Raw genomic sequence first — 26,853 nt, 5'->3', positions numbered from 1 at the left:
GGCCGCGCCTGGCCGAGACCCTGCAGCCCGCGGCCGCTCCAGCCCGCCGGGCCCCCCACCCCCCACCTGCCGCCCGCCCCAGGGGACGGGGCGGCCCCGTACACCACCCCCCCCCCCGACGCCCCCACCCGCTCCTCCTCCCTCGGACCGGCGGCAGGCGCCCATTGGACGGCCAGGCGCGGCGCCCCGCCCCCTGCGGCCGCGGGCCAATGAGTGCGCGGCTGTCAGCTCGTCAGCCGCGCCGGCTCGGTGGCTCGCGAGCCGGAGCCGTGGCCGAGCAGCCAGCAGCCAGGAGCGCTGGCGGAGCGGCCGGTCGGAGGGTCCCGCGCCCCGCTCGCCCGCACCCCGGCCCTGCCCGCAGCAAGCATGGGCACGGCGGCCGTGCTCTGGCACTTGTGCGTGCTGCTGGTCCTGGGCACGCGCGGGCGGCTGGCGGGGGGCAGCGGGCTCCCAGGTAAGCGCCGGGACCCGAGGCGGCGGGCGCGGGGGGCGCGGGGCGGCGGAGGCGCGGTGCCGGAGGGTCCCCACCCAGCGCCGTCCGAGGACGCAGCCCGCGCCGCGCGCGCCCACCCCGCCAGTTTGCAAAGTAACTTCTGGGACCCTCCCGGGGCGCCCTCTCCTCGCTGCTCCGCCGGCCCGTGGCTCCTGGAGCCCCGCGGGGCCGCAGCAGGGGCGGGGTGGGCTGAGGCCCCGGGAGGGAAAACGTGAGGGCGGGAGGAAGAAAGAAAGCGCGACGGCTGGCCCGGAGCGGGGCGGGGTGGGGGGACCCGGCTGTGCGGACCCAAGCGGGGCGGGGACCCCGGAGCTGAGAGGGGCGCTCCCCCTGGGGACAGGGGAGCGGGCGAAAGGAGGGCCGGAGAGGAGACCCGAGGAGGTGGCCAGGAAGGACGGACAGAGCGAAAGAGGGAGGGGAGGTGGTAGGTGGAGGGACAGACGGACAGAAAAGGAGGCTCAGAGGGAACAGACAAAAGGACGGAGGAGGAAGCGCAGAGAAAGACAGAGTCGGAAGGGTAGAGAAGAGAGCAGAACCGCCAGAGGGGAAAGGAGGAAACCCAAGGGAGGGAGAAGGAGGCAAATGGACAGTAGGGAGGAAAAAGACAGATCAAGGGAGGGGGATGTGTGGGATGGAATCCCCGATGGAGAGGAGGAGACAGATGGACACCAGAGAAAGAGACAGGAGAACCGGGAGGGGCCCGCAGAGGGAGGGGAGCAGAGAGAAAGAAGAAGGATGGAGATGCTCAGAAAGAGATGGACAGATGGACAGTCAGACAGGAGGGGGAAGAGAACACAGAGTGAGCAGAGACCAGACAAGAAGCTCAGTGGCCAAGACATCCAGGAGAGGGAGGCAGAAGACACCAGGGAAACCAGCCAGCTGCAGTCAGAGTAGGCAGCAGAGGTGAGGTGGACTGCTCTGTGGATTTCACAGGGACTCCCTGCCCTCCTGCCCTGTCACCTCTGCTCTCTGGTTGCCTGGAAGGGGATCCTGGAAAAAGCTCTCTCCTCCCACATCCTTAGAGGAACATCTTCTGTGTTTCTCCTGCCTGCCCCTACTCCCTGTGTCCCCCTGGAGCTGAATCCCCTGAGGTCTGCTTACTGCAGTGCAGGGTCTGCTCCTGGGAGTCAGGCCTTGCAAGGGTACCAGACAGTTTACACTGTTCCACAGTTGGAGTTGAGTGTTTTTTCATGCCCCTGTGGAAAGCATGTGGACTGGACCGCCATTCCAGAAGCCGGGTCTTACCGCCCATACGCCCCCCCATGTCGGGGGTATTTCTCCCCAGCTTTGGATCCTTTGTCTCTGAATGACTGTGGGTGTGCCTCTGTCCACTTCTATTCTTCTTGTTGTCTCTGTGTCTACCTGTCTCCTGTTCTCCTTCTCCACTCCCTGGAAGCCCAGTGACTGTGAACCCCCAGGAGCTGGTTCCCAGCAAAAGCAAACCAAAGTCAAAGTGAGCAGCTTGTGATGGAGGGCTGTGCTGCCCAGCCCAGGCTGGCAGGGAGTGAGGCTGACGGACCTGGGTGTGCAAACCCCTCTCCTAGGCTCACTACCCCACCCCCAACAGGTTTGTTAGGTGTGTAGCAGACAGCCCCTCACCAACATGCATGTTTCCATCCTGATGAGGACACCCACTCAGGTGAGAGATGAGGGATGAGGGAGAAAGGGCTGTAGAACTGCAGTCATCTTCCTGTCCCTCGGTACCATGCACTGACCCTTGGGTCTGTGGTCCATACCCCTGCTGGTCCTCTCCCAGAAGTGCCTCAGCCTCCCCTGTGTGTATGTGGACTTTGGCCTCTGGCTTCCTGCCCTTGAGGTTGTGCCACCTCTGCATGGGGTTCCCCTGTGTCCACTTCTCCAAGGAGCCCCTCACCAGTGTTTCTTGTGGCTATGGCAATCCACTCACTGGTTTTGGCCTCTTGCACAGCCTGTCTCCTGGCCCTTTCCCCCTGTCCTTGGGCAGCTGTGGAGGTGGGCTGCCCACCTGAGCAGATACAGATGCCCTGGAATGTGATGTTGCATCTATGTACATGTGTGTGTATGTGTGCATATGTGTACATGCATGTGTACCCGTGCGTACATGTGTGTGTGCGTGCGCGCACATGTCTGTTGTATTTTGTTTTGATGCCTCTCTCCCCTTGGGTGAGCTGTGGTCATCGGGGCAAGGGGGAGAAAGAAGAGTCCTGGAGAGGTAGAACTCTCAGACACATACACACACACACACACACACACACACACAGATTTTGAGCTCAGAAGCCAGCAGGGGAAGAATTCAACATGGACATTCTTGGGAGCAAGACAATCTAGGATTGAAGAGGTGGGGATATTCTGAGCTTTCCCTGGGGGGGGGCTGTCCCCAGGGTGGCTGTTCAGAGTCCCTTGTGCTTCTCACCTGGGTCCTTTTGTCTATCTGCTGTCCATCTGTATGCTATTTAGGCCAACTGGAAGTAATGTGGCACCCAGACAAGCTTGGTCTGTGTCTTGGCCCCAGTGAGCTACCCACCCATGGCATACCTCACAGGGCCTGTCGTTCCTTCATCCAAAGTTGATGAATTAACCTTGATCGTAGCTAAGATTCTGGCTGTGCCCTAAGGTCCTCTCCCTATTTCTCTCTCTCTCTCTCTCTCTGTGTGTGTGTGTGTGTGAGAGAGAGAGAGAGAGAGAGAGAGAGAGAGAGAGAGAGAGATTGCACCATCTTGCCCCAACAGGTGCCCCAATGTGTGTAGATGTGTGTTGACCAAACTTGAGTCCAGAATTGGGGATATGAGAACCACGTGTACACCTACATTTCTGCAGAGAGGAGGAGAAGATGGGCTGTGGGCAGAACTCTCAGTGAGCAGGGTTAATCTAGTTGAAGGGCAGTTCTGCCACTGAACTCTCCAATCCGGGGGCGTGGAACCAGATGAAGAATCCCATATTTCCACAGCCTCAGGGCTGGGTGGAATCCCATGTTCAGGCCACCTGCGGGAGCTTTCTGTGATGACCTCTACTACTGCTCCCCCCAGCCTCAATCTGTAACCAGAGGAGCTGGGTTTAAATTTCTCCAAGGACACTTCTCGCTCTAAATTCTAGAATGAGGAAAGTGGAAGAGAGTTGGAGTAATACTTGTGGGGAGAGCAAGGCACATAGAAACTTTTCCTCAAAGTGTCCCTGCACCTCAGTTTCCCTGTCTTTTAAGTGGGAATAATAGCCGTATCAATGGGGTTGTTGTCTTGGGAGCATCATGCCTGGCACAGAGCAGCTGCTCCACGGATGCTGCTTATCACACCAGATTGTCTGTCGTGTGACAGCTGTTATTTCAGTTACTTAGTGATCAATGGAAGGGCTGAGGCAAGAGCTCCCCTGCCCCAGAGTACCATCCTTAGACACTTCTTTCCAGCCGCACTTCCCTGCTGTTTCTCCACCCCCCTGCACAGGAGCCGCTGATGTGGACGAGTGTTCAGAGGGCACAGATGACTGCCACATCGATGCCATCTGCCAGAACACACCCAAGTCGTACAAATGCCTGTGCAAGCCGGGCTACAAAGGGGAGGGGAAGCAGTGTGAAGGTGAGTCCCGCCAGTCCTCCCCACTAGCCCTACAGCTACCCTGTAGAATGCTGAACCTGCAGCTCACTAACCTGGCACTAGCAAAACACAGGCTGTTCCAACCCTCTCTTGTTCTTGAGAGGCTGTGGGCTTTCCTGGAATGAGGCACTCCCCCAGAGAGTAGAAGTTGGGGAGATGGGGTACCTGGATTTTTTTTTTTTCTTGAAGAAGTGGAGGTGGTACATGGAATGTTGTATTTGTGCATCTGTCCCTGACTGTACATGGGAGTGAATAAAGGCCTGGGTGACTCTTTCTCTTGGGTTCTTAACTTCAAGTTAAAACCACCCTGTGTGACTCAGAACTTCCCTAAAGTACCTGCTTGAGAACTGGCCATATCTGTGAGATTAGCTCCGGTATCCAGTCTTAAGCTCCAGAGCTTGGATTTGGGCTATCTGTCTGTATGTGCAGCTTCTCTTCCCTGCATCTGGGGTACTAGTTTGACCACCCAGCATTAGAAACTGCCACCCAGCAGACTGAAAATCTGAGAGGAAAGAGCACCCGCGGTAGTGTCGAGATTCAGGACTCTATCCAGATGGAAACTTTGTGAATATTCTTTCCTGAGAATCTGGGTGATCATCTCAACCCCTTGGGTCTGGGGGAGAACTTGGCCTCAGGCCTATAAGCAGCTCTCTATGACTGAGGTGCCCACCAGTGGAGTCATCTGCCCCACTGTACAGATGAGGAAAACTGAACCTCAAAAAAGAAGTCTTTTGCAGATTGTGCCTTTGGGATGCTGACATTGTTTATCCATCTCGTTTATTAAACTTGTACTTAAGACTGAGTTCTGGGTGCATGACACCTTCCTGGACCCTGCCTGGTTCAGGTACATCCCTGGCTTGTTCAGGGCCCAGGAAGTGGAGAAGGGAAGCTGGCACCCACCCACAGGCCTCTGCAAAGAGGCCAGGTCACAGGCTAAAAGTCTGGTAGGATGCGCTAGCCTGGCTGCTGGCAGGGCCTGGAGGTTTAGCTGGGCGGGTCAAGTGGCCTTCTGCCCAGTCCCCCAACCGCAAGCCCCAGTATCATCCTAGTAAGAGAAGACCATGATTGTCCCCCCAGTTGCTGAGCTGGCCTGTGCCTCCCTTGGCCCAATTCCTTGAATGTCCTCTCGCTGTCCCCTGGTCAGGAGGCCACACTGTCTCCCTTCTGCTTTCCTGAGGCCCTTGTAGCCCAGCTTAAGCTCCCACTCTGATGGAATCCTGTGCTAGGAGTCACACTCCTGTCCCCAGCCCAGCTCTTCTCACCCTCCCACCCTCCTCTGCTCCAGAGGAAGCTCACAGGAATTTGCTACAGAAGTTACAGGGTCTCCAGCCAGACTCTGGGCTCTGCCCTGCCTCTCCTGAAACTCTAAACAACATGCACACATCCTGGGCTGTGCATATTCTGAGCCCCAGCTCAGGCTTCCCTACCTGGAACTCCTTCCTTTTCTTTGAATTAGGGATAAATGCAGAAACCTGGTTTGGTCCAGTATTGAGGCCATCATCACACTGAAGCTGTCAATCTTGGGCCATGCCACTACTCCCCTCCTGGGAGCCTTTTGTGGCTGTCACTATGCTCCCGGCTCTTGGGGCAGGGCCTGGCACCACGTGGGTGAGTGGAAAAGGTTTAGTCTGAGTTGGCCTTCTTTGACTCATATTGGAGTTCACTTTAGATCATCAACCTGAAAGGTGCCAGCCAGAGGAACAAGGGCAGGTGGGATGTGTGGAGCGCTGGGTCTCCAGGGGCTTCTTCCTGCCATGGTGTTACCTGTGTCATAAAAAATGAGAGCAAGGAGCAGCCTGGCCTCTCATGGAAGCCCTGGGGTGCACCCACTTCTGACATGAACACTGGGCAATGACCTACCCTCACCTAGCCTCAGTTTCTCCTTTGGTTATATGGCTCAAAATGCTCTGTAGCACAGCTTCTGCACAGCAAGATGCAGTGCAGTATACTGGGGCCACCTGGTTAAGTGCCTGACTCATGGTGGACACTTGGTATACAGTAAGTGCTCAGTGTGTGCAGGTGAGCATGTCGTTTCCAGCACACCACCACTGCCATCTGCTCTAACTATCTCTAAGAGTGGTTGCAGGCTCCAAGGAGATTGTGAATGGTGAAGACCTCTGAGAGTCCCCCAGTGTCCACGGGGCATGAGTTGTAAGCCTGTAATTCCAGCTACTCCGGAGGTGGAGACAGAAAGATTATAGTTTGAGGTCAGTGCAGGCAGAAGTTAGCGAGACCCTATCTCAAAAATAAGCCAGGTATGGTGGAGAGCATGTGTAATCCCAACTACTCAGGGGGCAAAGATAGGAGGATGGTGGTCCAAAGCCGAGCCAACCCAGGCAAAAGTTCAAGACTTTATCAAAAATCAAACTCAAAGCAAAAGGACTGGGGACATGGCTCAAGTGATAGAGTATTTGCCTAGTTAGTGTAGGACCCTGAGCTCAATTCCCAGTACTGGGAAAGAAAGGAAAGTAAAAGAGTTTCCCAGTGCTAATGGTCTGGTGCCCTCAGTTCCTGCCCTCCAGGAGCCTGGTGACTGGTGGTGCTGTATGGGCTGAAATATTTTAGGAGATATTCTAACTCATGGGTTTGGATGGCATGGGTAGTTGTGGAGACCTGCCATACCTGCAGCACGTAGAATAATTAGCAACTCAGAGGAGGACCCTGTTTGGCCACTTGCTCCTTAAACCCCTGTGAGTGAGTGCTGGCTGGTGTCGGCTCTGAGTCCCTCAGGGAACCCTGCTCCGATTGCCTCAGGTGTTCTCATCCCTAGGAACCTGCCCACAAGCATCAGTTGACATTGACACATCCTGCCAGAGCATGAACCCAAGAGCTGACAAGTCCCGCATTAGCTTCTTCTGGAGGACTGTGCAGAGACTTCTGGGGGCTTGGACATCTGCAGGGGCTGAGGGAACATGAGAACCGCCCGGATGTTTGCATCCTTGGTTACAGATGGGCAAATGGTGTCTTGCCAGAGTGGATCGAGAGCCAAGGTGTGGTGGGTCCAGTTCTCCACACTGTGTGACTACAGGTGGCTTTTGCTGTCTGTGCCTTTCTCTAACAGTCCTTGTTTACTTGGGCAGAGTCACTGAAGAATGGACTTTGGAGCCAGACTGCTTGGGTTCAAATCCCACCTGCATAGCCTGAGCAAGTTACTTAACCTCCATTTGTTTGTCTGTAAAGTGGATATTCTACTAGTACCCTCTTAGAGAATGTGAGGGTGAGGGAGTGATGTGTCTGATGTATTTTAGCATGGCCAGGCATGTAGGGTGCGTGATAAGCACTAGCTGTGTTGCTGATGGTGATGCTGGTGATAGAGGTAATGACATTGATTGTGATGGTAATGAGGAAGGTGATGGTGATGATATTGATGATGGTAGGCACAGGGATGGTGATGGTGATTGCAATGGTGATGATGGCAATGATGACGGTGGTGATGAAGATGATGGTGACACTGAAGGTGATGGGAGTGATGGTGATGATTTGATGATCGTGGGCACCAGGATGGTGATGATGAAGGAAATAGTGATGATGTTGATGGTTGGCATGGGAGTGGTGGTAAGGAAGGGGATATTGATGGTGATGGTGGTGCTGATATTTTTCATACTGGTCATCTCATCATGCTAGTGTTTGATTCTGATAAGTGGATGATCATAAAGCTGCTCATATGTGACAAGGGGTGACATTTTGTCTTTTTCCACAATGTCCAAGATCTGAAATGGCTGGGAAATGAGAGGTGCTGACTTCAGATAAACCACATGTATACTCTACATCCCTATTCACAGGTGACCATCTACCAAGGTCACACAGTTAAACATCCGTGGGATGGAGGCATTGCTTTGTTCACCTAACCCTACTTCAGGGATGGCAAATATTTTGCCTCTTCTCCCACAGCCAGCATCAGTAGCCAACCACTTCACACCCACACAGTCATCTCCAGGGTTTCCCTCTGCAGTTCTCATCTGAAGGACATGAGAACCTGGGGTTTGCAGAATCTGGAGTTTTGGGGAAGCAAGTGCCTTGTCCTATGGGTCTCAGAGACTGGTTTATGGTGATGGACACAGAAGATGTATTCTGCCATCCACACAGAGGATTGATTCCCAGAGCAGAGTGTGCCCTGGAAACATGGCTTCCAGCCTCCCCAGATCTTCACAGGAAATGAGGCCAGTCTGTGGGCATCTGTCCTCAGAGCCTGACATCCTAGGTTGTAATGACCTGTGTCACTTCGTGGGGGAGGGAGTGCCCTGGGCCTAAAGCTGATGTCAGTAGACAGTGAATGACCATTATCGATCCTAAGGACACCGACGAAGGCCTCTCTGGGCCTCACAGACTGAAAAATCTGAGGACCCAGAGGAAGGGGACTAATTAAGTTTGTTGGGTTGGACCAGTGACAGAGTTCACCTGGGGAAATTGGGTCCAGAGAGGCCAGTCTCTAATGGTGGCCCAGCAGAGAGGCAGCAGGGCCTAGATCCAACCCCCTAGCCTTGGGGTCCCAGCAGCAGGCCCCCTTGGGCTCTGGCCTTTTGGAAGCCAAGGGGCCAGCCCTGCACGGCCCCCTGGTCTGACTTAGCCAGGCCTGTTTGTGCTCATTCCGCCGAGGGGCAGGCTGGAGCGAGGAGGGGCTTTCAGTCCCTTTAAATGCTTCAACTCATTTAACCTTAATTACCTTGTTTTCATAGACATTTGCTAAGGAGAAGGACCAAATTATAGCTTGAATTGGGCCTTACTAATCTTAATTAAAAACTCTCATTTTTAATCAGGACCAGGCCCCAAACGAGGAGCAAGCCACCCTCCGATGGCTTGTTTAAACAACTAAGGCCCTCTTAGTGATCACTGTTTAGTCTGAACCAGCCTTGCGCTTCACCCCTTCTCTGTGCACCTAAATTTGAGACCGTTCGTTCAACTGCTCTATTCTACTTGCAAGTTCCAACTCAGACCTTTTCCAAAATGGTATAATTAAGACTCTTATGGGGAATAAGTTTTTGTTTTGGCCACAGTGTATTCAGTATATTACTATTTTCCTTTGTGTGTGTGTGTGTGTGTGTGTGTGTGTGTGTGTGTAAAGGAAAAAAATGACAACCTTACAGCCATCAGATCACAAAATTAGCATGTAGGTAATGAATGTTAATAGTTACTTCCTGTGTTTTATATCCCCAGGGTCTACTTGTCACTCACTGAAGTTAGGTAGATTACAGAGTGTGTCATTAAAGGGTTTTAACAAAACTCCTAATAACATACTCAGTGATCCATTTAGCTTAACAGAAAAAAAAAAAAAAACTTAAAACCAATTGGCCTTCTTAGAGAGTAATGTCTGTGACCTTATTAAACCACTTTTATCATTACTATTGCACACTTTATTGAAACTCCAGATAAATTCTGCTTTGGGGAGGCCAGGAAGGGCAGTAGGAGGTAGGCTGGGCAGGGTAGCGGGGAGCAGTAGGGAATGCTCCCTCAAGTCTTAAAACATGCAATTATGTAAGCTAACGTGTGCTCTGCCCAAGATGAAAGCACTCAGGTCCAGCAGACCAGGGGGCAGGAAGAAACTGGATGTGACTTAAAATTCCAAGTCACTGTCAGCTAGCAATTAGGCAGTGTTGTCTGCAGCTGGCTCCAGCACTGTGGTAGAGCTACGGCCACTTGGAGAGTCCTTGGGGTTCATGACCATTTTTAGAAGGAGAAAATAGAAAGCAGGTGCTGTTGGTGTGTAAGTCTTGGAGGCAGGTTCACCTCTCTGAGCCTCAGTTTGTCTTCCATATAAAGTGTAGTGTGGACTGGTTTCAAGGAAACCACCCAGAATGTTTGCTGAGTACCTACTCTGTGCCAAGCTTCGTGCTGGGGCCAAGGCCAACAGGCGTGTTTCTTACCCTTGACCTCACTAGTTGGTGAGAGACAGATTGGAAAAGATGAGACAGTCACTGAGTGTGAAAAGCAGCAATTGAAATAGACATGACTTCTTCCTGAGGAGGGGAAGAAATCAGGGAGAGTTCTTTGGAGGAGGTGTTGCCCCAGCCAGGATAGGAAAGCAGAGCAGAAGCAGGTCCAGCCATTCCTTCCAGCTCTGATGGTCACTGGAAACATTTGTAGCAAGGATTCAAGGCCCTTGCTGACCCGGTAGATTCTGCAAGTGACTTGGTCACCCTGAACTATGGTTTTCTCATCTACTGGTAGGAGCAGCAGCACCTGCCTGGGACCTTGAATCTCAGTGGAGATCCGAGGAGGGAGCAGGGCTCACTGTCCATCTTTGAGAGTGTGTTGACCGTGGCTCCAGGGCAGCATATTGGACTTTTTCCCCTAAACCCCTCTTTCTCCCAGGGTTGGGGTCTCTGCCTACCTCCCGCTCTTCTAACTCCCAGCCTGCTAGGCAGCGGGCCTCTCTGCCCTCCTTCCAGCCCTCTAGCCTCCCTTTGGCCGCTTCTTATTCCAGTGGCTCTATTTGTTTTTCCATCAGAGGAATGCTAACTAGAAAAAAACCATTATTTCTAAGAAAATAAACTGTGGGCTCCTTGGCCTTTGAATGCTACTGAAATGGATGTCGGCCTTCCCCAAAGGCCTTGAGACAAAGAGGGTGGGGGCTTGTGTGTGTATGTGCAAGGTCAGGAGATCTAGGAGGGTGCGCTGACGGGGTCCTCCAGATGGGTAAGGTTGTAGCGCCTGGGAGGAGCAAGCCTATAATTCCAGGACTGGCCTGGATAATAACAGCTATGGGGTTCAGTTGTTCCCTACTCCCTTGGGGTCTCTGAGATGCACCCCTCTCTCCAGAACCCCGTGCCTTCTGCCCAAGTGTCTGCCCTTGTGCCAAGGAAGGAGAGGTATAAGTGAGTCCATGGAGACCCAGGTTCCAGGCCTGGGTGACCTGGGGAAGACCTTTGGGGCCTCTCAGGCCTTACTGTGCTGACTGCCAAGTTCAGGGAGGGCTGTTTATCCCAGGCCCCTTGGGCTGCCATTTGTGAGCAGCTCCTTATTCAAGGTGCTCCTCACCCTGCCAGTTCAGCCTAAGGGGCGTGGGGGGAAGGTTTCCCTAAACTCAGCCACCTGTCCCTTTCCCACTGCAGGTCCCATGGGTAGATCTGGAGCTGGCCCGCTCTCCTCATATGAGGTCATGTTAGTCGGGGTCTGGGTCATTCTCTCCCCTACCCAGGCCAGTACCTCCTTGTGGCCAGAATCCAGGCTGAGGATGAGGAGCGTTGTGGTCCAGGAATGAAGGCAGGTAGGCGACTTGGTCCTCGGTGTATGCCCTGGCTTGCTGAGACATGGGACCACCCTCGACAGTTTGCATCCGGGTTCAGGAGATAGAGCTTGGAACCAGCCTGCTTGCATTCTATTTTGGCTTTGTCCTTACTTGCTGAGTGATCTTGGGCAAGTCTCTGAAGCCTTCTGAGCCTCAGCTTCTCTTTCTGTGAGATGACAGATATTGACACCATCGTACCTGGGCCAGTTGCCATGAAGATGGTGGTGGGGCAGAGTAGCCATTGCATTTATTTTTGTCTCTGTTGGAGAGAACATCACAGGGGACATGGGGAGAAAGAGTGAAATGGAACCATACCTGGCCGGTGCAAGGGCCTCAGGAGTTGGGAAAAAGCTTGAGCTGGAAGCCCTGACTCACTCATGAGGCCTGGTTCCCAGCCCCTCTTTTAAAATCCAGGGCAGTGGGTGGGAGGAGTGCTAGCATCCCTGCTCACTGACTGAGCACCGGCTCAGGCTCTGGCAATGATTCCTTTCTGATTGTTCTGCTACTGACTTTGATGGGCATCCCCCAGTACCTGCCAGCGGGTGAGACGGTAGGGTGGGGCACTCCCTGGCCCTTCCCAAAGGGGTCAGGAAAATTATCTCATGTGGGTCCCAGCCACAGCCCCAGGCCCCTGCTTACTGCCATCACAGACACTCGGTAGCTGAGCCCAGAGCCTGGGAATGGTCCCCAGGGAAGGGCCCAAGGTGCTGCTAAAGGAGAAAGGAAATAACCTACCTGTCTGTATCCTGCTGTTTGGTAGGGAAATCCCCTGGGTCTCGGAGCCACACACCTGCCCCCATGAACCCTGGCCAAGGTCAGTTCAAAGTGAGCGTTCTGAGGTCTTCCATACCCAGGAAGCCCAGTGGAGAAGGGCAGTGACAGCATTCTTGTGTTTTTTGAAATTTTTTCAGAGTACTCAAAATTAAGAGATCCTAAAGGGCTTTTTTTTTTTTTTTTGAGATGTCATTTATTTTTTTAACTTTATATTTGAGGTATCATACATTAATAATATGAGGGGATTTCACTGTGATAATTCCATACATACCTACAGTGTACCTTGAACAAGTTACTCCTCCATTATTCCATTCCCCCGCTCTGTTTTTTGCAATTTTTAAACAGCTTCATGGAGATACCAGAACATACTATACAATCCACCCATTTAAAATATATAAGCCTGTGCCTTTGAGTGAGTCCACAGCATTTCTCCCTGCCAAAATCAATTCTGGAATCTTTGTATTGTCCCTAAAGAAACTCCATGTTCCTTAGAAGCCACCCCCTCACCCCGGGACCTCCAGCCCCCGTAGCCTTTCCTGGAGACTTCATATGTAGAATCAGATAGTAGTGGCCCTTTGGGCTTGAGACAGCCTTAACTTAGAAGTCAGGCAGCCTGGCTCAATTCCTGGCTGTCCTTGTATTAGCTGTGTGGTCTTGGGCAGGGCAGGCAACATCTCTGAGCCTTGGTTTCCCTTGCTGTAAAATAAAGATGGTGGTACCCACCTCTCAGGGTAGCGGTACTACGTACTGCCTCACACATCCTAAGGCCTGGTCAGCAGCCTTCACTCACCACCCAGCAGACTTCCATGGAATGCAATCTGCCAGGTTCTTGAGACCTAAGCCAAACAGGACAGTTCTCTGCAGCATTGAAGGATATATATGTAAGCAAGTGAGACCAGTGATGGTGTCCCAGCGTAGGGATGGGGTTTGCACGGGGGCGGGAGGCGGGCCAAGCTTCAGGGGATGTATTCTGAAGTTCAGCAGGGCACTGAGTGGATGTTTGGCTGGGGAAGGAGCTCCAGGCAGAGGGAAGAGAATGAACAAATGTGTGATGGCACAGAGCCACACAGGAGACTGGGAGAGGTCACCAAGTGGCTGGAACCCCATGGCTATCTGGCACACAAAGTAGGATAGAGAGACATTCCCGCCCTCTGACTGAGCCATGGTCATTGTGTGCTGTTAGGAATGAAAAAGCATATAGATTCATGTTGGTTTTGCATGACCTTTGACCTTTCCCGTAATTAACTGCTGGGCCCACTTCTGGCATTGTCTCAGCAGAGGGGAAACCTGATCGATGGATGCCAGGGGTCCTCAGAGAGCAGGCCTCATTACTCAGCCATTACAAACCCAGAGCTTAACCCCGCACCACTGCTGGAGACAGGGGCTTAATCCTTCCTGCTGGGCAGCCCAAGAAACTACCTTCCCGAGAGCGCAATTAGCCAACAAACCGGATTAAGATTTATTCATCAATAAGGACTCAACTTCCTAAGCCATCCATCTCTCCCAGAATGGTTGTCTGATCTAAGAACTGCATGGTTTTCCATAAAGCCTCAGACAAAGGAGGGACAGGCTAGCGCCCAGGCAGGGAAGGGGGCTTTGTTAGAGCACGGGGGGCTTACTGTCCGTGAGGAATGTCTAGAAAAATGCCAATGTCAGGGGAAATGAAAAGAAGCTGTCAGTAATGATCCCAAGAGTGAGAGTGCGGTGCTCTCTCACTTTTGAGTGATTGTACTCGGTCTTGATTTTCCAGAAAATATCCCACAGCAGCATTAAAATAAAATGAGAAGACGCTCTGATTCATTGCAAAAGAATCTTTTAGAACCTAGATACCACAGAATAAATATGTATTTTATAGGGCAGCAAGAATCAATTTTGAATTAAATGAGGAGAAAAAAACATCCTCTTTGGGGTCTGCTCCAGTGTTGGCTCTTGACCACAGCTGTGGGATGACATGTGCGCACGCTGCGATTTAATATAGGAAAATTGGGACTGGGTGACCTTTTAAAAAGCCTATAATGAGCAGCTCCATTTTCTCTGTTCTGTTGGGTGTTGAGATCTGTCTTCTGTTGGGAATTCAGTTTTCATTTAAAAAAAAATCTAATCTGGGGAAGAAGTGAGGATGGCTAGAGGGAGTGAGTGGACTTCTTCAGAGTAGATGGAGGTCAGGAGGCTGGTCAGATCTTTTGTTCTGCCCACTTTCTCTGTTCCTTTCAATTTCCCTGTCACCACCCTCAACTGTCACTACCCCTCAGCCTCAAAGGTAGGCACAAGCCTTGGAAATAAAAATGATAGTGCACATGACATCTTTCCTCATCTTTTTCCTTGATGACTTTTTTGGAGCATTGAGCACTTAAAAAAAATAATAATCTTATGTACCCTGAGGATGGGGCCCCCACAGCAGGAAAAGAGCATGCATTTGGACACAGTCACTGTCTGGAGCCTGGAGACAAGGTTGTCGGCCATTCTGGGCCTCGGTCTCCTCACTGGGAAAACAGGAACGCAGTCACACCTGCTGCATGGCCCCAGCCTCTGTGTCCGCCATCAGAGGGTCAGCCTCCCTCTGTGTGTCTTCACACACTAGTCTCCACTGGGGGGTTTGTCCTAGTCCCACTTCTTAGAAGGATACCAGCTGATGGATTAGGGCTTTCCTTAATCCAATATGACCTCCTCTGAACTTGATTACATCCCTACTTCCAAAGCAAGTCACATGCTCAGGTTCTAGGGTTAGGACTTCAACTTATCTTTTAGGGGACACAGCTCAATCCACAGCAGTCCTTTAAGAAAAGCATCCAGGTTGGGGTGGTGGCTCAAGTGGTAGACTGCCTGCCTAACAAGTGTGAGGCCCTCAGTTCAAATCCCAGGACTGTCAAAAAAAAGAAAAAGCATCCAGAGCTCTGCTGTCTCCCTCCTTTCCTTTACCCTCTGCACACTCCACCTGCCACCTGCCTGCTCTCTTGCCCTGGCTCTAATGGCCCTTAAACAAAAGTCTGACCCTGATGGGTATCTGGAGGCTTGTGGAGTTCCTCCAGGGATGGTGGCTCCTGGATGTGATTTTTCTGATTAAGTCCACTAGCTTTGGCAGAGATTTTTCTTCATTGGTTTATATGTGTGTTTCTATTATATATCAAAGAAAGCAACTCACACAGTTATTAATTTTTTTGAGACAGGGTCTCACTATGTAGCACAAGCTGGCTACAAACTTGCAGTCCTCTTGCCATAGCCTCCTGAGTGCTGGGATTGTAGGTGTGAACTACCAGGCCTGACTTTCTCACATGATTTTAAAAAATAAAAGTTCAAGACCCTAACAGAAAATCAGGGAAAGTTTTGTTTGTGAGCAGATGTCTTCCATCCTGGGTGCTGGGAGGTTAAACTGGCTACCACAGGCACCTGCATCAGCACTGATCATTCTAAGAGATGCTTGGATCTAGGTGATCTAGAGGAACTCTTCGGGGATGGATAAAGGGAAGAGAGGTGAACAGTCACACTTCCTCATTCTTCAGCCCATTGGCATCTATGGTGGGCTGAAAAGTCTAGCAATCACTTTATTATGCGTCCTGGAGGTGGTGACCAAAGTATTGTCATCCTGGTAGTGAAAACCTTGCTGTTAGTAATTTTACCAAGACAAAAAGCATAAACTAGAACTATGCCAGGCAAATTAAGGTGCATGGTTATCCCTAATCAATAGGGCACGTTGTCTTATTAGGAGGCCCAGGAATTCTCAGACCTCACCACCATTAAAACAGCTGCTTTAATTGCATTTTATAGATGTGACAGCTCTGTAATGGATTGTGTTTCTTTCTTTGCTTTGGCTTCTATGAAGCATGGTCAAAATTGTAGCCGACCTTTTGTAATTGTGATACAATTACCAAATGTATCTACATACTGTCACCAGCTTATCTTATTTATCAGCCCTCACTTTTTTTTCTTTGTTCTAACATCTTACTCTTTTTGAAAATATTATTGTATGTATTTTAAAAGCTGTTTGCATGGATGATATTTGAAGGAATGAGTGACTAAAAATTTAGATAGGTAGATGGGTGAATGCTTGAATGCTGGATTATCGATGAGTGGGTAAGTGTTTGGATCTCTGTATGTGTATGGTGTGTATTTAGTAGGAGTGTGGGTGTTTGAGTGGATGAATATATGGATGGGTGGTGAGGCATATAGATGGATGGATGGATGGATGGTGGATGGATGGATGGGTAGATGGATGGGTGGGTGGATGGGTGGGTGGATGGATGGGTGGGTGGTTGGGTGGATGTGTGGATGGACGGATGGATGGATGGATGTGTGGATGGATGGATGGATGGATGGGTGGATGGGTGGGTGGATGTGTGGATGGACGGATGGATGGATGTGTGGATGGATGGATGGATGTGTGGATGGATGGATGGATGGATGGGTGGATGGGTGGGTGGATGTGTGGATGAATGGATGGATGGATGGTTGGGTGGGTGGATGGGTGGATGGATGCATGGATGGATGGATGGATGGGAGGGGCTACTGTGGATGGATGTATAGATGGATGGACTTTTAGACTCTTGAGAGGATGAGCATCTGGCTGAATATTTAGATGGATGAATATTTAGATGCATGAACATTTAAGTGTATTGGTAGATTTTGGATTAATGGATAGATGCATAGGCGATTGGATGAACGGAAAGGTAATCTACTAACTGGCTATTTAGATGGATGTATTTTAGCATAAACAGATAAGTGGAAGGATGGTTGGTGAGCATTTGAATGGATAGATTATGTGAGTGGATGGATGGATGGATGGATGGGTGGATGGGTGGGTGGATGTGTGGATGAATGGATGGATGGATGGGTGGGTGGATGGGTGGGTGGATGGATGGCTGGATGGATAGTCGGGGAGCAGATGGTTGTGTGGATGAATGGATGTATGGTTAGCCAGCTGGCTATCTGGGCAGGAGTCTGGGCATGCACACATGCATGTATGTGGATGTGGATGGACAGAGGAGGAGCAAGTAGGACAGACAGGCGAATGAGCATTTGGATGACGGCTAACTCTCTCGGTATGCAGTATTCAGAGTGCCAGGGGTGAAATAAGATAGGTAAAGCATTTTGCTAATGACTGGCATGAGAAAGGATGTGGGCTTTATAGACTGAGCGGCCTTTGTTCTGACCCTTGACCCACTTACTATGGGACCTGGAACCATTACCTAACCTCTCTGCACTTCAGTTTGTTCAGCCATAAAATTGAGTCAGAACACCTATTCCAGAGCATTGCTGTGAGAATTACCAGGACTGTCATATGCTTCAGGAGTACACACTGCCTTACTGCCATCTGAAGTAAGTAAGAGAACATTCTTTTACCGGAACGTGAAATAAATAGTCCTTTCCCTCAGTCTGACTGACACAACCTAAGTCGTGTACCCATCGTGGGACCAATGGCAGTTGCTAGTGGTTTCTGCTGTTTGAATCCAGCAGAATTAGGCTCCACCCCAAGAACTGGAACGGGGCCAGCTTCCTAAGTCACCTGCTTGACAAAGAAGAAAGGTGGGAGGGGACAGTCTGGGGGCTACTGGGTCAGGTCTGAGAGGTGGTGCTCATGCTGATAGGCGTTGGAAGTAAGAGACCAGTGGGCAGCCTGGAACTATATTAAAGGTGTAGGAAAACTACACTTGGTGGCTGAGGAGATGTCAAGGGAGTGTGAAAGAAACACAGTATTCACTGTGACAGGGAGCCCCAGGGAAGTACAGCTTGGTGAACTACTGTTGAGCTGTATTGCCTTTGGAGTATATGTAGAAGATCAAGGGGAGAGCTGGTTGAATTGGTATATCCAGAGCTCTGGAGAAAGGTCAAGGCCACAAATGGATGCTGGGAAGCAATCAGTATCCCTCGCTCTTTTTAGACCTATGCACCCTTTCAATAAAGGGTAAATAAATCTTACATCCTCCTTTAATGTTACTTAAAATTACTAAGCATAATAAATGTCATGATTAAAAGCAACTCAGCTGAGTTGCAGAATTAAGTCTGCCACCCAGTTGATATAGATGGCCATTGTGGGCAGTTAGGCAGTCTCCTGTCTCTTGGATCTTTGGAGACCCAAGCTACTTTTGTTCTTCCTTTGTGGTAACTGGCTGAGTGGGTGCCAGACCCTGTACTCTGTTGTTTTCATGTCTGCTGTTTTCACTGAAGTGACCCTCCCTGCTCTTCAGGGTCTCTGGCAGGCAGATGTCTGAGCAGTTATTAGTCACCTCCAGAGTCAGGAAGGAGCTCATTATCTCCTGAGACACTTTCTGCTTTCTGGACTGGCATTCCTGTCATGAATGTGAACTGGTCACAGCCATGGCTTCACCCAGTGCTATTAGCTCCACCATCTGGACCAGCCTGAGAGCATGGAGCCTGGGGCCTCCCTGCTGCATCTCTTCAGGCAATTGAGGAAGCTTCACACTTCCCTTCAGGCTCCTCCTGTCTTCTACAGGCTGGCCCCACACCCACTGTCGTAGTTGGAACTTGTCCTTAAACTCCTTTTAATGGATTGGAGAGGAAGTGTTTCTTCCTGCTTGATCACTTCTTGAGAGTCACTTCCAGTTCTGCCTGATTCAGGCACTTCCGGTTCCACCATGCTCCCTCCCTCCAGAGGTCGTCCAGGAGCCTGTGGAGGTCAGGCTGGGTGTAAGTTAAGAGGAGCAAGCTTCCTGAGGATCTCAGAATGGGGCAGCCAAAGGACCTGCATGAGAGCTTATGCCCCAGGCCATGGCTCTGCACCCCAAGCCATCCCTTCGGATCTGGAACCCCATTACACTGGTTGGAATCTCACTTGTACCACCTCCTAAGTGTGTGACCTTTGGCAAGGTTTTAGTCTCTGTTTGCAAGGGTTTCTTCAGTGGATTGTAAAATTTGACAGATGACATGGTGCCTGCATCACTGAGTTAGTGTGGGGGTTGAAGAGCTAGCAACTTACAGTCTAGCCAACAGGACAGGGTATAGAAGCAACTCATCAAATGTTAACTAGGCATGCTCCTGTTCTTCTCTGTGGAACTCCAGAATTGATAGCCCTTTGACTCCTACTGGGAAATGTTGAAAAAGACTTAAAACAGCAAAAAGGGTGACCTTTACCATGACTATTGACCATTGTTCATGAAACAGAAGCCTTTGTTATAACAAGGAAGATGGAGCAGTTGAAATTCAGGCATCAGCCTCTGATATAAAAGGATATTTGGGGGAGTTAGTGGACTTTTCTTTCATTCCAGAGATGACACTTTTTGGTGATGTGCAAATTTAATTTTCCTCCAGCTCCACTGCTTCAAGAGAGTCAGCTTTCAGGGATTATGGGTAGGATCCCCAGGAAGGCAGAGCCAGATGTGAATCTTGCCTGCTTCACTGTGGCAGGAATTGGAAGGCATCCCTCACACGCCCAGCTCATGGCCCTCTCTGCAAGCTGATATACAGCTGGATGCAGAGCCAAGTTCTTCATTTTTATAACTCTTGAGTGACCATCCCCAAAAAGGACTACACTGAGTACCCATACCCACCCTGGTGGCCTCAGCAGTGGTGGGACAGAGGACACCAGGCTCATTCTCTGACACCTGTGTCTCTCACCTTGCAGATATTGATGAGTGTGAGAACGACTACTACAATGGGGGCTGTGTCCATGACTGTATCAACATCCCGGGGAACTACAGGTGCACCTGCTTTGATGGCTTCATGCTGGCACACGATGGACACAACTGCCTGGGTGAGTGGTGTGCTATGCCCTGCCCTCTGGGCACAGCCTTCCTGTTTCTCAACCTAGCATGCAGAACTGGGAGCTGTGAGGGGGCCTGCCCTCTTTTGGCTCCTTGTATTAGTTTGCTCAGGCTGGGTGGCTTAAATGATAGAAATTTATTTCCTCATTGTTCTGGAGGCTGGAAGTTCAAGATCAATGTGCTAGCAGGTTTGGATTCCTCTAAAGGCTCTTTCCTTGACTTATAGATGCTGCCTCCTTGTTTTATCTTCACATGGTCTTTCCTTTGGATATGCACATGTCTGATGTCTCTCTGTGTTAATCTCTTCATATAAGGACACCTGTCATATTATTGGAGCAGGGCCCACCCCAACAACTCCATTTTTAATTTAATTATCTCTTTAAAGTCCTGTCTGCAAACATAGCCACATTTGGAGGTAGTAGGGGTTGAATTCCTTCAATATAAAAATTTTGAGGAGACACAATTCGGCCCATAATCTTGTATACATTCAAATTCCTGTGACTCAAGCACATTTTTTAAGACAATTTTATAAAATTTTTAAGCAGAGTTCACTTTTGCTGGATAAAGTGGTTGGGAAAACCTAGAGGAAAGGAAGAAAAAAATTGGAACGCCTATGATAGCTGCTGGTGTGTTTCCCTCAGTCTCTCTGCTGTAGTGCGGTCAGATGGTCAGCATGGACTTGGTCCTTACCTTTTCATTAGCAGCACATGCACTGCGGGTATTTTTATGTGGCACCTGTAAACACCTATTTTCTCCACGGTCTGATAAGTTGCTAATAACCTATATGATGGGGCTGCCATAACAAAGTAGCAAACTGGATGACTTAGGACAAACTGGATGGGTTGTGGCTCAAGTGATAGAGTGCTAGCCCTGAGTTCAGTCCCCTAATCAGAAAAAAATATGACCAGCTGGGCAGCTTAAACAACAGAGATTGACACTGACACACTTCTGGAGGTTAGAAGTCCAAAATCATGGCCCTAGCAGAGCCACTTCCATCTGAGGGCTGCGGACTGGAACCTACTCCAGGCTGTCTCATAGTTTCTGGTTACCTTGGGTATTCCTTGGCTTGTAGATGCTGTTCTCCCTCTATCTCACATTTCTGAGATAATGCATGTCTGTCTTTGTGTCCAGATTTCCTCTGTTTATGAGGACACCAGTCATATTGAATTAGAGTCCACCATAACCACATCATCTTAACCTGATCATCTGCAAAGATCATATTTCCAATAAAAGGTCACATGCACAAGTACTGGAGGGTTAGGACTTCAGCATCTTATTATTTTTTATTTTGTATTTATTTATTTATTATTGGCTATATTAGGGTATGAACTCAAGGCCTTGTACTTGCTAGACAGATGCTCTACCACTGGAGCCACCTTCCTCTCCCTGTTCTTTTTATACTTATTTTTCAGGTAGGATCTTTCACTTTTGCCCTGGGGTCCCACCTCAGACCACAATCCTCTTACCTCTGCATCTGGGTATCACTAACTTCTTGCCTGGACTGGTTTTACATGATCCTCCAGATCTCTGCCTCCTGAATAACTGGGATTATAGGTGTGTGCCAAGATCGGGACTTCAGCATCATTTATAACATTGGTGTCTACAACAGGACAGATAACTTGTGTGGGATGCACAATGGATCCCAGCAGACTTGCTTGTCCCCAAGCCCTCTTTTGCTCTGGCTGCTGGGTGACTAGGAGCACAGCATCTGGAGCCTAGAGGGTCAGGCATGGGTTTAGCAGGATCAGGGCCATGAGCATGTTATCGACTTGTCAGGGTCTCCATCCCTTGTTGGTAGAGGGAGGCTGTCAGGAGCAGTGCCTCATAGGTGCTGTGAATGGTAACTGGGTAATGTCCAGACAGCTGAGCCCAGGCCTGGCACAGAGGCTCTCAGTGGCTCATGGCTTGTTACTGTCATCATGGCCTCTAAGACTCCACTTCTCTACTGGAAAGTAGAAACCTAAGTCGGATTGTGTGTGAGAATAAAATGACTGTACAGGAGAGCAGCAAGCACTTAGTAGGTGCTATTAGTCACCAAACAGGCACTATTCTTATTATGAGTGATTCGGTCACCCCTCTGCATTTGCTGTTTTATGTGATGATTCTGGGCATGAAATGTTTTCTTTCCTGTTTTCCCAAGCGTTCTTCAGCAATGTTTTCCACAAGTGGAACTAAAGGGTTGAAAGATCACTTGGGGTTTTTATGGTCTTCTGTGCAGCGCTTTCTACAAGGGCGGAGCGTACCTTCATCGTGCCAGCTGGCCAGTTAGCTCAAGGGCTAGGCGGCCTGACACCCTGCGTGTCGACCTCAGAGTGCCTGCCTGGTTTTATTTAACGTGCGTTGGGTCTCAGATGATCTTGCTGTGGGAAACAGATCTGTGAACATGTAATTACACCCCGAACGAGTGCCAAAGCAGACGTCTGGACAAGTTACCGAAGCCCGGAAGGGCCTGTGAACAGCTGCCCCTGACTGGGTAAGGGTGGGATAGAAGTGAGCCTTAGGGGGCCCCTCAGCAGGCTCTCCAGAGGTGGGGCAAGCTTGCTAGGTCAGGGCCCAGCCTGTGCAGAGGGCTACAGGCAGCTCTCTGTGGCTGGGCTCATGGGGTTAGGGACTGTGGAGCCAGACAAAGACTTTAACTAGGTACCCTACAATGGTTCCCGAGCTTCACACTGGGCTAAGTATTATCCAGGGGTTATCTCATTTAATCTCCCATATGTAAGGGCGGCCTTCCCATTTGTTTGCATGCAGAGAGGGTGTCTCAGTAACTGATTAGTCAGTGAAGGCAGAGCTCACAGTCCCTGTGGGATACCCTGTTAGAAGCAGGCAGTGTCACTCAGTAGCCAAGAGGACAGAGGACAGACCTGGGGAGCTGACTCTCCAGATAGGAGCTGTGTGACCTTTGGCTAGTGTCCTATAAAAAAGTCACTGTCTTGTAGAACTCTCGTGGGGTTCAGTGAGCTCATGGGTGCAGAGTACATAGAAGAGTGCCTACACTCTTTTTTGGGCATTTTGAGTGCCCACAATGTCTCGGACCTCAGTCTGCTCATCCACTTCCAGATGAGATGGGTTGATATGGGCTCCTTCGATGCCACCAAGACCTTCCCGGGTACCACAGTCCTGTGCACTCCCCTGACACACAAGGGAGACAGATGCACACCCATCTGTCTGTCTGTCAACACCCTTGCTCTTACTAAGCAGGTAACTATGCTGCACCACCCCCACCCCACCTCCATGTCTCTGTCACTCACCCTACCAGCTTCTAGTCTAAGGGTCTGTGTGGATTTTTGTTTCAATGACATTGTTCAATTAATTCTTCTTAGGCTGATTAATTTAGAAGCTCTGGGTAGGACCTGTGCCCTGCCCCCACACCAGAGTGCCACCCCAGGCCGAGATCGCCACTTCTTCAGACTCTGGTGTGTACATATGGCACCCAAGAGAAGGATCTGCCGTGTCTCTGCTCTCAGCTGAGGGCAGACCCTTCCCAGAGACATCTTTTGTTTGCTCTTTTTTCTTCTTAAAGCCAGACTCTGGCTCAGAGAAGTCAGCCTTGGTTCCAGCCAGTCCAACGCAGACTGGCCAGGTGACCCCTGGCTAGTTGGTTGACCTTTGAGAGCCTCAGCTGCCTTGTCTATGAAATGCCCTAAGTATTGGATGCCTGGTATGGTGTCAGGACACGGGGGCAGCCATTGCTGACGGGAAGAAATGATGGCAGGAGAATGATCTGGATTGGTGTTGGAAGAGTCCAGCTCCAACTCTGGTGCCATGACTCATGACTTAGAGTCTGAGGTCAGCTCCTCACACCCTCCAGCCTTAGCTCCCCAGCTAGGGAGGTGGTCAGTGGCACTGGCCTCACAGTAGCCATGCAGGAATTAAATCTGAAGAAGATGTGACGAGTCTGTGCACAAATGTGCAGTTTTGTCCCAGTGTCAGGAGTCACTGTCATGCCACAGCAGTGGCTTCGAGCTGGCCGTCCTAATTTGACGCACAGGCATGCTTGGTTGCCCCCCACAGTGTCGGTGTTTGCTGTTACTGTTATGGGATGACTTGTCAACATAGATTAGGAGTGATCACATAAAAATCAGTATTGCCAGCAGCACTCCTGTTTGGGCACAGTCCCCCGTCCCTGACATTTGTAGGACTTGGGACAGAAGTGCAAATGGAGGCTCTTATTCCACAGGGCTGTTTATCCTACAGAAATGATGAAGCTCCCCTCCAAACCTGGGCTGTGTTCAGTCTCCTCTCTCTTGACAAATACTCCTTCCAAATGACTGGAAGGTGAGGCCACAATTCAGAATTCTAGGACTCCTTGTGTTTTTGTGCCAAAAAGTGGTAGTGTGAGCAGCCCCTGCTCCCCTCCCCAACTCACTCCTGGCTCCATCTATACCATACGAGCTGAGGACCCCTCACCTGCCTGTGGAATCTCTGTCTGTTTACCCCAGAGCAGCTGCCCTTTTACTGTGCTGGACCTAAGTACCATCTGTCCTTCTGAGAACTAAAGGTTTGGGACCATTTGGGCAGGGAATTTTAGGGTCCCAAATACCCAGAATGTGGTCTGGAGTGGTGGGTATCTGTGACCTCCTGGGCTGAGCTGGGTCACTAAAGCATGAGGTTCATGACAGGGGCACTGCTTGCCCACTTCTCAGTGTTGTACTGGAGGGGCTGTACTCACTGCCCCTACCCTGTTGTGTGCTGTCCTGTGTGACACAGTGCCCCATTCCTCATTATTCATTGCCAGTGAGTCTTGGTCACTGGACTACCTGCCACCTAACAAAGCTTCCCACTCAGGGCCTGCCCCTGGGGGTGTGGGCAGCTGTAAGAGGCCAACTGAGTTGTTCCCACTGCCTGGGGTAGGGCAGGGGGGCGGCTAGGCCTGGGTGTTGTTTTGTCTGGGTCAAGAGTTTTGTTCAGTTGTAACATTCCTCTCTGAACCACCACTGAATTCCTTAGGGACGGTGGCCGGGGCAGAACTGATCACCTAAGAGATAAATAGCAAAGTTTGAGAGGTGAGTCTGAGGCAGAAGGACCGTTTCTGGCCTTAGTTTTCACAGTTGAGCCTTTTCTTGTGAGTAAATGCTGGTATTTTCTTATGGAGATGGCTTGCCTGTGACTGTGTCCTGGAGGGTAGCCAAATCTGTCCTCTGGGGAGTGAAACCCTCTCTCAATTTGACATCTTTATTGAGGAATTTCTCAAATATAACAGAAAATGACACCAGAGGGAACTGAAACCATGATGAGACCTTGCTCAACCCCAAATGGTTGCTTTTAGCTCTGTAATTACTTGAAATCGCAGTAGTCCTTTTTGAAAAAGATTCCAAGCTCCATGCAGTTGGACAGCAGAGCAGTATCTCGGCTAATAGAATAAGATTTTTTTTCATCTTAAATTAAAACCAGCAGCGGATAATTTTTTTCTCGTCTCCACAAAGTGAGGCTCCTTTTACTCCCGGCCATTAGTTCACTTAGCCAGATGCTTTCACCGACCTCAATCTTTACCTTGACTTACTGAAAAATATGTTTCTCAGGTTGCTCACAGTTTGAATTTGGGGCTCGTCTCTAAGCACTTTTATCCCTGTTGAAGAAAAGTCATCTGTAGCCAAGTTCAGTAGAAGAAATGATTGATTAACCAGACAACTCTGTTCCCAAGAGCGTTCCCTGAGCGCCCACAGTATGAGATGAGGGGTGAGTTGGAGCCGCCCACAGTGTGTGTACACGTTCTTGCATGGGTCCCCACAATATCCATGGACAGAAGCTGTTAGCATCCTCTTTTTGCAAATAAGGAAACTGAGGCTCAGAGAGGGAAAGTGGTCATAATCAATAAGAAGTAGAGCTGGATCCCAATAGCCAGTAAAAAGTAAAGCTGAGAGCAGAGCCCAGGCCTGTGATTTTGCTAGATCAAGCTGTGAGCCAGCCCCCTGCCCACCCTCTGCCTGCTGCGACCAAGACAGCAGCAGGTCTGGGAGGCTGTGTGTTCAGGGAGGCCCCTTCTGAGGCACTAGACATGCACTCTGTCTCTGTGCGTGACTTTGGGAGTCCTGGAGCGCCTTCCGAAATCCCACCACCTGCCAAGTAATGCTGGTGGTGTGTGGTAAGGGGCAAGTTCCCGGAATTCCACAGAGTTCACGTCAAGTCTGTTCTGCCTCCCTGGACCAAGGGAAGAGCTTGCTGCCTTGGTATCCTTGAGCCTACCTGGGAACATTGTCCTTCCTGACCATGCAGAGCCTCCTCTCAGGGTCCCCCTCGCTTCCCCAGGAACACCTAGTTCACCTCCCCCCACAATCCCCAACCCCCCAACCCCACCTCCCTGCCCAAACACAGATCCCCTCAGGCCAGCGCCCTGCCAGCCTCTTCCCTCACCCTCCACCCTTACTCATCTTGGGCCCAGGGAGGCTTCCACACATGTCTGCTGTTTGACAAGCTGCTTCCTGCATGCTTCCCTCCACCATGTGGGTCCCATTTCAACACGCTACTCAAACCTCCTGTTACCCAGAGGTCTTCTATAGCTACACCATGTCGTACACTTTCATGTGACCCTGGGCCAGAATCCCCTCCTCTTCCCCTGGAAACAGGACTTGTCTCATTTATTTCTCTGACTTTGGAACCTCGTGTAGTATCAGGTATGTCATGGGCATTTAAGTAAATATTTGTAGATTGAGTGAATAAAAGGATTCATCACCTGGGAGGAGCTCCCCCTCAGCTGATCTGTACTGGGCACATGGCAGTAATAAAGATGGGTTTGACATAAGAGCTCGCTAAGGGCTACAGTTGGTAAGGAAGACAGGATATTGACAACTATCACATAAGTGCTATGTGATTAGTGTTGCTAATACAGCAATACGAGCACCCTCCACCTCCATCCAGTCACTGTTTACTCAGAAAATTGTTCTGAGCGCCTACTGTGTGCTGGATGTTTAAGTGCTGAAGATACACGTGGTGTTGAAAAAAGTCAGTACCTTTCCCACGCTTGTGGTAAGGGAAGATGATGATAAATGTAGATGTGTAAACTCAGCAAAGCGATTTCAATCAGGTCAGATCCACTGAAAAAATACTAAAATAAAATTGTGTAATAGGAAGAGCTGGGGGAGG

General features: G+C 50.3%; 1 protein-coding gene across 4 annotated transcripts in view; it reads left to right on the top strand.

Annotated features, from left to right (window-relative positions):
- Positions 1 to 267: 267 nt before the first annotated feature.
- The window catches only part of Scube1 (signal peptide, CUB domain and EGF like domain containing 1), a 114,928-nt gene continuing 88,342 nt past the window's right edge, over positions 268 to 26,853 (top strand). For all 4 annotated transcript variants that reach the window (XM_020174177.2, XM_074084634.1, XM_074084635.1 and 1 more), the window contains exons 1-3: positions 268 to 454; positions 3,910 to 4,041; positions 19,635 to 19,763. In XM_020174177.2, the coding sequence (XP_020029766.2) occupies positions 367 to 454; positions 3,910 to 4,041; positions 19,635 to 19,763 (349 nt within the window). In that variant the 5' untranslated portion in view covers positions 268 to 366. The remainder of the gene's footprint in view (positions 455 to 3,909; positions 4,042 to 19,634; positions 19,764 to 26,853) is intronic.

Source organism: Castor canadensis, chromosome 8 (genome assembly GCF_047511655.1).
Source record: "Castor canadensis chromosome 8, mCasCan1.hap1v2, whole genome shotgun sequence".
Lineage (NCBI taxonomy): Eukaryota > Metazoa > Chordata > Mammalia > Rodentia > Castoridae > Castor > Castor canadensis.
This window is presented reverse-complemented; position numbering and strand designations above follow the sequence as displayed.